At 42.6% G+C, this 12943-nt stretch overlaps 1 protein-coding gene across 9 annotated transcripts in view; it reads right to left on the reverse strand.

The window, feature by feature from the left end:
- The window catches only part of LOC146811682 (zinc-binding protein A33-like), a 78781-nt gene extending 71016 nt beyond the window's left edge, over positions 1–7765 (reverse strand). The window contains exons 1-4 of one of the 9 annotated variants that reach the window (XM_085618653.1): positions 7640–7754; positions 4424–4487; positions 1955–2017; positions 549–976 (exon numbers count right to left, since the gene is read on the reverse strand). In XM_085618653.1, the coding sequence (XP_085474779.1) occupies positions 549–976; positions 1955–2006 (480 nt within the window). In that variant the 5' untranslated portion in view covers positions 2007–2017; positions 4424–4487; positions 7640–7754. The other 8 variants (XM_085618654.1, XM_085618652.1, XM_085618656.1 and 5 more) reach the window with 8 other exon arrangements.
- Positions 7766–12943: the final 5178 nt, after the last annotated feature.

Genomic DNA, 12943 nt, shown 5'->3' on the forward strand with positions numbered 1-12943 from the left:
TCATCAGGTCGGATTATCCAACAGCTTTGGAAGAGGGGCAAATAATTCAGAATAGGGTTTCATCTGGAACTGGGTCCACAGGTCAACTCCAAAATCTCTCTAAAGAAGGTTTAGAGAAGTGGCAACAAGTTGTGCCACACTAGGAAAGTTTTCAGGAATGCATGCTTCTGTGCTTCACTGAAGAGAGAAAGGGGCCAGAGGAATGAGAATGTAACAGGAATTAAAAATGGAAGCAGAACTTCCACTTTACCTTCAATGTGCCCTTGGGGGCAAGTGGTGTAAAGTAGGAACTACCTTAGTTTATGCTTCGCTACTCGATCGGGACTTCAAATGGCATGCATCTAGTGGGGGTAGCAGTGGAAGGGGCTGCAGTGATTATGCAGTGGGCAAAACTCAACTAAAAAAGGAAACGTATTAAAGGAATTAATTAGTCCAACATTAACACAATGGTGCCCAGCATTACAAAAAAAAAGCACTTTGATGAGGCAAAGTGCTACTGTTTTAAAACCAGTACAATCTGTAGCCAAAAGGATAGGCACATGGCTTACCTTATACATGCCAACGGCATCCTGGATAGGCAGGAACTTGTGCTTGGCATGCTGAACAGTGTCCCGGCAGACAACACAAATTGCAACGCCGTCGTCAACACAGAAGAGCTTCAGCTTCTCCCGATGTGCTTTGCACTGGTCTCTGCTGCCCGTCCCTGGGCTACTCCCCTTCATTCTCTCCACCAAGTTGGCCAGAGTCTTGATGGGTGTGAACTTCCCCCTGGAGAACTCGGCCAGGCAGATGGGGCAGATGCCGCGTGCCTGGCCTTCACTGGTGCCACCAACACAGACCCGGCAGAAGCTGTGCCCACACTTTAGCAATACTGGCTCTCTGAAGAGACCATCGCAGACTGAGCAGATCAAGTCATCGGTGAAGCATGCTGAAGCCGTACAGGGCGGAGGAGAGGTGGACCACATGGACGCCATTACTGCAATAACAAAGAAAGGAGACCAACTATGAAAGGATAACTACCAATAATATGGAAAGACCATCACTATAAAGGTCATGCAAAGTATAAATAAAACCTAATTGAGCCACTCAAAGGCAGCAGCTGAAGGAATTCAACTACTATAATAAAAAAGTTGTTGTCCATTTGATGCAATAAGCATTTTATTGTTGTTTTCTACTAGCAGGTACCCAATAAACACCTTGAACTTTAAGATAAATGCCAATGGCCAGACACCTGCCATGTCAGTTATCATTCAAAAGGATTAGTCAAATGTGTTCTCCATCTTGTCCGACGTGCATTTGATTATTAGTTCAGGAGTGCAAAATACATTTGCAGTATTACCCAGTAGTGCAGCACAAACATCTCACATCTACACTGTGAATGCTGCCTTCAATGTAGCACCACAGCCCTGCAACCACTGTGCACCAGCAGCAAGTAGTACTTGTGAATAGTTTAGTTCAGAGGCTGATAATTGGCACAGTCTTGATATACCAGTCAGGGACAGTATAGCGCTGCAGCGTATATGGTATTAAAACTGCGCCTTCACGGGCAAAATTTACAGGCTGCCATTATATGCAAAGCAATATACTAATAAAGTAACAATCATACGGGCAATGTACATCCAAAAAAGACTGGAGAGCAAATGAGGCATGGCTAGTTGAATTAACAAGAATTAAAGCTATTTCCGATCCCTTTCCATTTTCATTTACCCCCTTAGTCATCCAATATCAAGTCATGGATGGCATTTGATTCGGTGGGGGGAGGGGGGGGTGATGCAGTTGTGCCTCCAAGTTCATAAGCCCATTTCCCTAATCCCTTCAACACCCAAATGGGGTGCGGCCTAAAACTAGCACATTACCACCCCATATCCATTGTCCAGCACCCACATGTTGCAAAAATTCGCAGTATAACAAAATCTGAGCCTTTTAGCATTTCTAAACAACGCCTATTACTTACGTGTTAATGACAGCGTTTGTGCATCAGAATATACTTTGCCTTCTCTGTACATCCCGTTCTTTCCTACATTGGAAACAAGATCTCGATTTTGTTGAAAAATTTGGGAATAGGCCAACCCCATCCTGCGGATCTGCACTGCTACAGGGAGACAGCTTCTCTATGTTTATGCCCATGGATTTCTTTTTGTCACTGTGACCAAACCCTATGCTAATGCTGAGAACTTTCCCTGATCTCCCCCCCCCCCCCCCCAGTCCTTTCTGGTGGCAGGAAACCGCTTGCCTAGTTAACTTTCCAAGGACTCTTTGGCTGAACCTTTGATTACCAAATGTATTGTAAGATGGTCTTTAACTCTTCTAAGTGTGGGGCTTAAACTACAATCTAACTGCTTACTCAGAGTCCCGACTCATGACCTAAATGTGGATTCTTGCTTTGAATTCTCAAATCGGTCTAATATAATAACTGAATTCAATCTATATTGAATGGGTTTTCTTTAGATTGTGTTCTTCCCACAGAGAGTGTATACACAACTGGGTTCTAATGCATAACGGAGAAAATCAAATTATCCACTGAACATCAGATTTTTTGTAATTGATTTGTACAGAAAAACCATTAGTGCATGTGATCTTGGCCAGATTGAACTGCAGGAGGTTCGGCTATCCGTTACTATCCTATACATTTACAGTGGGACAATGAGTGGTATATTTTAATTTGATTTCCAATCTGAGTATGTCACCAAATAATCGGTCCTCATTGAGTAGCCAACAGGAGACACCATTGAGTAGCCAACAGGAGACACCCTGACCCCCCACCTCTCATCCAAAGCCCCTATGGGTGAATGTAGATAAAATAGGAGAAGATTAAAATGTGGGTCCAGATAAACCGCTAAAACAAAACTTCTTAGCTTGTCAGATGGTTTTATTCATGGACGCGTGTGTTTTAGGGTGCCCAAGTTACAAAGCCCCCTGTCAAGCTCAAGTCCAACATTCCCAAGGTTTGGCTGAAGAACTGATTGTGCTTCGGCAAAGTTGGGACTATTCATAGGAGCATAGGAGTAGGAGTATTAATAGGGGATTCTGGGTAGGAAAACATTGGGGAATCCACACAAGTGACACACCTCCCTGGACTCCCCCAGGTGCCTAGTTTTCAGAAGTGTCTGGGATTGGTAGGTTTCCCTAGAAGGCTGCCGAGCCACTGATCAAAAAAACTCAGGTTACTCCCTCACAAAACATGGTCTTTTTCTCTTGAAAATCCATAGGAACATTATCAGGATGTAGATCTGCATAAGGGCTCCGTTTTCTAGCAGAATTAAAGCATCACGCCCACCTACAATAAAGTTCTGCAACATGCAATCTATATAGGTCCAATCAATGTGCTTTTTGTTGCAGTTTCACGCAGATGACCACCTTATCAGCTTTAATTATTGTTACTTCTAAGTGCTGCAGTATGAAAACACTGGTCTACTTGGCTGAAAGAATTACCTTCATGACAACTCTCCTTATTTACTCCAAAGAACTCATAACTCCAAACTCCAATCTATAGCTCTCTGCTAGCTTTCCATCACAAATCAACTTCTCCGAAAAAAGCGATCACGCCAAATACTCTTCACTGACCTCCTGTTTCTAAATTCTATTAGCATCACTGAGGTATCACACATTCCTCAATGTGTTTATTTTTCCCGACTGGCATTCATTAGTAGAATACACAGGCTGCTTTTGATTTTTTTTACAATCAATATACAGAGATTCATAATTTCATTCTTAGAATGTGGACAATATCTTAACCAACTTGTTAAAAGCTTTACCTTTGCTAGGCAATAAAATCACAAATGGATTAAAGATGACCTTTTTATATATGACCTTACCCACACACAAAAAATGTAAGTTCTAAAATGTCACACACAAGCGAATGCCTCTTTCAAAGATAGATTATGTCACCTCTGCCCCCCTTTCTGTTAAACCATTCAAAGCAAAAGCCTCTATCTTTGGTCCTTTGTGTAAAGATGGCAACGACATCCACCACATCATCCACCCATCCACTAGAAAAACGGAACTTGTACAATTTGCAAATACTACGCGTTCTCATTCCAACATAACTTAACTCCTTTATTCATCACTACTTGCATGGGATCAGTTAGTACAGAATAATCCCCAGAGCTAGGAGAGTACTCAATTCTAAAGACGATGCAAGTTGCTTTTATATATATGGAGACTGTTGCTAAATTGCTTTGAGTAATAACTTTGGTTTAATTCCCTATTTGGTAATTTCATTGCCTAAATAGGAATTACTTTTTGCATCTGCAACATCAGGCGCTTTCATTAATAATTTAAACCACCACTCAAACTTTCATTAAGTTCCTCCAAAGAATCTGCAATAATCATCCTGGAAAGAAATACTGCCTCTTTCATCCCAAACAATCTATCTGCTTTTTTTAGAACCTAGGTAGTTTATGTCAAACCAAATGCTACTCACAAATACTTGAATGCTTCCTCAGGAGTGATGAATGTAGTTCGATGGCAGCAATTAAGGATCAACTCTACTTCATGGCACGATGCACAAAGATTGTTAAAAAAAAAAATGCATAACTATTAATGGTTAGCAATTTATCGATGCCTGGCCTTGATGACCAACTACTTCTTACTTGTAAGAGAGAAGATCACACGTTTCCTGTTGCACCATGAAACTTCAGGGAAAACGGATCAGTTATCAACTGCTTTAATAATTTATTACAAATTTCATTAAGCTTCTTCATTAAATCACTTCCTGTACATTCGGATGGACTATTTCTAAGCTTATTTGACCAATATTGCTGCATTAACTTTATTTCATGACAAATCCCTTTCACCCTAATCGACTTGTTGCAAAATACTTGCTTAAAACTTTCCAATAACGACTAATCCCCAGAGGTTAGCTGAAAAAGTAGGACTATGATCCTGACCCAATTTCATACCCAGCTTCCCCGGAAGTCTCCACCTAAAAACAGGTTGTCTTTTTGGTGCCACATACACTTCTCAAGAGGTCTCTCCTTAAACTAAACACTGGTCACAGAATACCCAATCATAATAGTCAGCCCTCCAAAACAGGTCTTGACAGTCATTCCAAACATTTAAATCCAAATTAAAATTAAGGGCTTGCTATTTGATTATTTACATGAGAAGCAGATCTTCTGATATCCTAACTTATTGTCCCTCCCCGCCCCCCCCCCCCATGATTTCACACACCGGAGAAATCTGTTTTTTTCATTAATAATTTGAAGCAGTTTGTATTTACCTTGTTGATCCACACATTTTTTAGCATATGAAGAAACACTGATACTTTCATGGATGTTGTCAAGTTTACTATGGCCAACATTTATGAAATGAATGTCAGAATACCAATGCTGTCCATTAAAATCAAAGCTCAACCCCAGCCGATTGCTTATTAAAGCCATGGGTATAAATTGAGATTGGTAGAACCAGTCCCTTTGATAGTCTGAGCACACGGAATATATCGGCTTGGTTTCCTGAGTGTGGAAAGATGGGAGGCAGGGTGCGCTCAATGGGAAGCCTTACCGTGAAACAGGATCTAACTCACAGTAAGGACAAGATATCCAAGATTACTGATACTTATTGGGACATTTACTACTACAGGTTACTTCTATTGCAAGTAGTCTGCGGGCCGACTAAGAGCCAGAAATGTAACACTTAGAACACAAACTCCACTGTGCTCATCTACATTTTAGAAGCGCAAGGAGTCAGAATTGAGAGTAAACTAGATATAAATCTAGTGTGGTCTCTGCTAAGTAAGACAGAAACCTGCTTTGAAGCATCTGTCATTTCATTAGAAAGCTAAGCTGAATCTCCCCTTGCTCTAACTGAATCAAGAGTTAACCTTTCAGAACACTCTGGGGTCTCAGAGCTTACATGTCCTATCGCCTTGACTTCTTCAAAGAGCAGCTCTGCTCCGTGATGGGCTTGGAATCAGAATCCTCTAAGAGGTTTGAGGCTTAAGGAAAAAAGCTAGCAAGTTTCCTAACCTATTAGGCGATGAGCTGATACAGTCTTTTTTTTTTTTGTATGTGTAATTTGCAGTGCTGGTTTTTATAATGAAATAAAAAAAAGACTAAGTGAGAATTTAAAGAAAAAGCCTGGCCTGAAGGAGATAGTAACACATGACCTGGGAAACTTGGCAAAGCTGTAAAACACTCTAAACCACCGTTTCCCCAAACTGAGTCGCGAACTGATTTTTGATTAAAAATCGGTAAGTCTGTGCAACAAAGATGCCTTTAAATTCTGTGCTTAGCTGGTCATGTTTGACAGTGCTTCAAAGGCAAAGGTAAAATGTCACGATAGGTCTTGTTACAAATTGCTGCTTACTCTTAACATAGGGATTGGTGTTTGCTTTTTCTCTGACTGCACATTGGGAAGAGGTTTTTTAGTGAATTTTGTGCCAATCTTGCTGAAATACATAGAGTTTGAAAGGAAAGTTAGTATGATCTCTTTTTGCAGCCTATGCGGACAACTGTAAATGAACTTAACACATTCAACAGTTTGAGAAGCAAAAATGAAAGCATTTTTTTGTAATTCTGAAGTGGGTTGGAAACTAAATTTTAGCCTGATGAAAACAAATCAAAACGTTTCACTTTGTGATGGACCAATGATAAATATTTATAGAAACCAGAATTCAACACGTTATCATTTGTGCGCTGTGTAGTTTTGGCAGCAAAACTTTAGGTCTATGGAAAGTTAGTGGACATTTAAATTGAAAGGTGTCGTCTGTCTGTGACAGTGTGCTACGAAACGATGCTTTATTGACACTACAAACTCACCTGCCTCGTGTCCATTAAACTTAGATGGGTTGCGAAAGTTTGTGTTCTAAAAGTCGGTCGCAACACTGAAAAGTTTGGGAAGCACCTTTAAACAGTTCTCGATAAAAACGACTTTATACTGGTTCCCCACTCGCCCACACCATCAATTTACGTATGTAAAGGTCACGGTCGAACCCTTTTTCTCATCTTGGTCTTTGCATTAGACTCTCCCTTTTGTCATACACGGTTATGTCGGCTTTTGGACTGTATGTGCATTACCTGTCACAAAAGAGGCTTAAAAGTAACGGTAGCTAACCAAAACCAACATACACACTGGTTTAATGACTAAATCACAGCCTATTGGCTTCAAGTTTTTAATACTCACTGGCCACCCAAAGGCCGCTCAGGCGGTCGCCTCATCGACCACCACTTGTTACACCCGCCATGAAGTTCCGCCACAAAGCTCTGCGCGGGAGTTAGCAGTGAGGGGGGGCCCTCTACGACCAAACAGAGGCCAACTAGAAAACAGCATAGACGGTAAGCGGCAGGAAAAGAGAAAAAAAAGCCAAACCGAGTTTAAGTTTCTCCTTGTGCGTCAGTCCGAGTCGACAAGCACAGTGACTAAAGCACTACCAATCTCAGCCTGAAACAACAGTGCGGAGGTTCGACGATAAACGGGGAAACATGAAATTGTGAAAAAATACACAAACGGTTAAGTGAAACTTTGTTGCAGATACGCTACAATTTGATCGTGGACTAGAGGAAGACTCAAGACTGCCTAATTAACACGAAGGGACTGACCAACAACGGCATTAACATTTCAGTGCCAGGTCTACGTGTGAAGCAAATTAAATTACCGCCTACCCCTCTAGACAATATACCCATTCTCCTACTTCATGTACCTCTTCGATCCTCGCCTATTCCTGAAAATGTCGGCACGGGTAGTGACGTTACTTCCTAAGATACGTTACTTCCTAAGATACGTTACTTCCTAAGAGACGTCCCTTCCGCGTCAAAGTGCTTTAGAAACGGGCTAAAACGCATGCGTCCTTTAGGCCACTTATACATTGGTGGTCCAGCTGTTGCGTGCACGTGCACAATACAGCTGCATAAAATCTAGAGTTTTTTTTTAGTAAGGTTTAAAACGAGCGCTCCGATTTAGTTTGTAGAATTCTAATTTTTTAAGCACAAGTAATCTTATTTTTTCTTACACTTAAAAATGCCTGTAATGAAAGTTAATTGAAGAATTTATTTTTTCGATGTTTTAGATCTCTGCAGGAGTTTCCTTGTGTTGTAATGTATAGATTGGGATGTGCAAGAAAGGGGAATGGGTGCAAATAGGAAATGTAAAAAAAAAAATGTGTACATTATTATACAAACAAACAAATATTAGCTTTATTCGATAGCAGGTATCTTAAAAGCATTGACATTCATACAAGCATAGATAAAATCCAAGTTATCAAAAAGCAGCAATAAAAATGTGCAAATCCATAAGCACAGAATAAAACTTAATACACAGCGCATATCTCAGATCGTTCATCGTCCAAGAGCTGTGTAGGAGTGGTGCCGCGTTGGAGCCGCATTGGAGCGGTATCGGAGCATTGGTATAGTCGCTTGCTGCCAGCCGCCTGCTGCGCGGTTTGAATGGCAGAACCCCAAAGCCGAAATCGCGGCCGTAGGCAGGTTGGGCGGCAGTTGCAAGCTGTGGAGAGAGGAGTAGGCGGAGTAGGCGAAGTGAGCGGGTGCGGAGGTCTCTACGACCGCGGCCGGTGCCCTGAAGTCCCACGAGGAGCGGGTACCTGCGACCACGACTGATACCTGGGGCCTGAATTGCGACCGAGCAGGTGAGCAGCAGGTGTACCGAGTGGGTGACCTGTGCCCCTGAAGTTTGGAATGCCGCCCGCCCTGAATTCTGTGACTCTGTGCCGAAGCAGCACCGAGTTGAGTGAGTGAGCGGGCAAGAAACGGGAGTCCCTCACAGTCTGAACAATTTGTGCCTGAACTATGGACTGGAGGAGCGCGTTCCTGCACCAGTGCCACTGGAATGTACGTTTTTATCCCGCAGTCTTTTTCCCCGCAGGGAATCACAACGCGGTTGTTACAACGACCGCGTTGTAATTCCGCATACCATTACTCCGCTAGTCGGAACAACGACTTGCGGAGGGGGGCGCTGGATGTTGGAATAGTATAATTTACTATTCCAACTCCAGTCTGTGCGGACAATAGGGAAGGTGTTGGATTTTAAATCCAACACCCCCCCCCCCCATCGCAAGTCGTTCTGACTTGCAGAGTAATGGTATGCGGAATCACAACGCGGTCATTGTAACGACTGCGTTGTGATTCCCTGCGGGGAAAAAGATTTGTGGTAAACATTGTTTACCGTGCCACTGTAGTACCTGTGCCAGTCCCCGCGACCGGATCAATCCCGGGTAATCTGTGTGACCTCTGCAGCACTCCCGGCCCTCCCGCCTACTGCAAGAGGCGGCAGGTGGGGGGTGGAGGTAGCAGTTGGTTGAGTGCAAGTCAGGTCAGTTGAGGTCAGCTGATTCTGTTGAGGCTTTGGATTGCTGGTGCATTGGAGCAAGCTTTACATCCTGCCTTTTGTTTGTTTGCGCTGTGTGACCTGTGCTTTAAGTTCAAGAGGCAAGCGATCAACATCCCAGATGGCCCCGTACGCAGCAGGAGGCAAAGGTTAAGGTCAGTGATGGTCAAAGGCCGTAGTCAGAGAGGTGTGAATAAGGAAACACCCTTGGATCCTGAAACTGCGTTTTTCTGCAATTTTCTGTGGAGTTCATTGGTCCTATGGCCTGGGCTTGTGGCATGGAACTTTTTTTCCCCAGTACTGTTCTGTAAAGATCGGTAAAGGTCAGTAAAGGACAGGTCAGTTGTGGTCAGCTGAGAGCATTGAAATCTCCACCCCCATTTCCCTTCTATCCCTTTTTCCCTGAAGGAGCCCAGTAAGCTGTAACAAAATCTAATAAAGTATCTTGTAATGCCATCTAGGTGTTTGCGCTCAAGCGTATCAGCGAAAACAGCAGCAGGCTCAGAAAGTTGTTATTCCTTCCAGTAAGCGAGGAAGTAAATAGTACAAAATCTCCAAGTAGAAAGGACACAGGGACTTTGGGGCAACTCATATTGAACACGGGTCAAAAGACAGGGCAAGTTAATGATAACCAGTCGATCTGTTCGAACCTAGTGCTGACTCACCCACAGTGCCAAGAGGGCCAGGAAGAAAGTGGGATAAATCACGAGATGAGACCCCATATCAGGAAATGTAACGGAAAACTTACATGAGCCTGCAATAGATCAATATTCAGCTACTGGAGGTGCCCCTTTCCATCCCGGTGGACGGGATACTTTCCCAGCATGGTTTGATTCCGGCCAGGGCACAGTCAGGGTAGGGGACTTGTTCACAGTTTTTAATAGTAATAGGGGCAAGCTAGAGAGAGACTCAGTCTTAGGGCAGCCCGGTAATAGGCCAATAAGGAATAAAGGGCCAGGTGTCGGGCAGGTGAGCAGGACCTTGTTTTTCGTTTCACTGTTTGAAACTGAAACAATGTTATGGAATAGAAGTGCCCTCCTACAGTTGTTAACAGAAATAAAGGACTTGGGTCCAATAACAAGTAAAGATATTGAGACGGTCTACTTAGACTGGAGGAAGTTGCATTCTTGTCAGGGGTAGTTTCAACATTGGTTATATCGAATGCAGACTGCTTTAGAAAAAGAGGTATAGATGTGATCCCTAGTGTACCCACTTGCCGAGTCCCATCAGAAAGCTTAGGAACGATTCATCAGATGCAAGGGTACCGGTTCTCTAACAATAGGGGTGTAAAAATCCCCATAAACTTTAAAGACATCGAAATAACAGTAGGGACAAGCCTAAGAAACAGAGAAATTAACATTTTAGGCCCTGAATCCCGAAGGCCTAGTAGTCCCAATGTGGAGGTTGAGGTAGCAAAGTGGAGCTGGGTTGCAGGTACCCTGAATGGGTCAAAAATATCTACCACAAAGCCCAAAGTGCGGGGGTAGCCAATTGGGAAATATCCTATCCTGGAATGTGGCGGGGATAGGAAAAACGAGTTGTAAGCTTAAATCAGTATTAGAATTTGACCCTAAAATAATTTGCCTCCAGGAAACATGGATGGGGGAGGAGTTTCAGTTTGAGAATTTGTATGTGTATTGTTGTACAGCAAAAAAATTTGTAAAAGGGCACGCAAGTGGAGGTTTAGCTATTTTACTTGGCTGACATAAGATGGGATTCTGTGATCTATAAGCACCCCTCAAAATGCTGTATTGGAGTAAAGTTGAGGATTGGTGAAGATAACTTGGGGCAAGCAATTTCTCTTTTACTGGTAAATGTGTTTATTCCCCCAGGGAGAGCGTCAAACGCATTGGTCGACTCAATCTGCACTTTTGTGCAAAGGTTAAGTAACAATGAAGGATGCTCATGTATAAGAATGGTGGGTGACTTTAACACTAAATTATCCAATAGTGCAGTTATGTCTTTTTCTAACCCGGAACTGGAGGAGGTATGGGCCATCCCAGATTCTGTACTGCCGGTCCATCTAAGGTCAGATAAACGAGGCTTGTTGCTTTTGCAAAATTTTCGAAGTTTAAACCTTGTAACGTTAAACGGTAGATTCCCGAGGACTCCCCCATTGCTTATACCTTCCGGGGTGTATATGCTCACTCCTTAATTGATTATATGGCAGTATCTCTTCAACTATTTATGTATGTACACAATTTAAGATATCTACCACAAATATGAGTGACCATAGTATTTTAGCTGTGAAAATGGACATAGAAACTGAGAAGCCTAAACTTTGGAACCAGAGGGATGAAAAGGTCTCATATAATCGCAATAATGGGCGTACTGCTGGTCAAATAATTTGCTTCCAAATTTTAATAGGGTCTTTGAAAATACAGCCTTTATTTCCAGCCAAGAAACCCCGGTCCAGAGGTTTGAGAGAGTCTTGGCTGCAATTAGAACTTTTGGAAGAAAGAAGCAAGTCATTGTTTTTACTCCATTAGTAATAATAACATGGGAATTAAAAAACTGAATCGGGAAATTAATGGTTTAATTAGAGACCAATTTAGGAAGCCCACGATACAAAGGCAGAGAGAAATAAGTAGACTGAAACGGAAAAGGAAAATAACATCGGATTGTAGGAGGGCTGAAGACGCAAAATGGGTTGGACTTCGAGAGGTGGCTCTTTCTGGGGACACTAGGAAGTATTGGGCACTGATAGCAACATTTTGTGATGGGAGAGAGAAGTCAAAACCTATTGTAATCCCAGAAGCAGAATGGTCCATGTATATTTCCCAGCTTTATGCCACAATTCTCGCAGTTGGACAGAACCAAGAGTTTAGCATTACCCCAACTGCGGGGAGCGACTATGGTGCACCATCATGTATGGAGATTGAGGGTTACATTAAAGGGGCAAGATATTCCAGCGCAATGGGCCCAGATGATGTACCAGTAGCCATAATAAAACAGGATTGTGAAGAGTGGGTAAAATTTGTGCATCCGTTGTTCATCCATTGTTATATCCATGGCGATATGCCATAATCCTGGAAGGAAAGTATACTGGTTCCGCTATATAAAAAGGGTCAAAAAAATTCCCCTGCCAGTTTTAGACAGATTTCTCTCCTGGATGCAACTGGGAAACTGTTTGCAAAGAGTAGTCTTACTCATCTTCAAGAGTGGTCATTTGGAAATAATTTTATCCCTTTGGAACAAACAGAATTTCGTAAGAATAGTGGCACACTGGATAATATCACAATTTTGCAAACTTTAGCTGAAAAATATCCAGTAAGACAGGGTGTGCCGGTATATTCGGCTTTTATAGATTTCTCTACAACATTCGACAGGGTAGATCGGGGGAAGCTGTGGAGGAAATTGGTCACCATGGGGATCCCAGGGAATCTTTTACAATTAATAATTGCTCTCCACTCCTCCACTTGGACTCAGGTTTTATTGGGGGGAAGACAAGGCCTTTCGAGGAAAATAGTAACCAACAATGGGTTGAAGCAGGGGTGCCTTTTGGCCCCTTTACTTTTTTCCATTTATATTAATGATTTGCCAAGAAGAGTGGGGCTCAGTAAAGGGGATCCCCCTAAATTAGGAAACTTAGAGTTGAGCTGTCTGCTATATGTAGATGATGCCATAATAATGGATTTAACCCCAATTGGACTGCAAAGATGAC

The sequence above is a fragment of the Triturus cristatus genome, chromosome 7 (genome assembly GCF_964204655.1).
Source record: "Triturus cristatus chromosome 7, aTriCri1.1, whole genome shotgun sequence".
Taxonomy (NCBI): domain Eukaryota; kingdom Metazoa; phylum Chordata; class Amphibia; order Caudata; family Salamandridae; genus Triturus; species Triturus cristatus.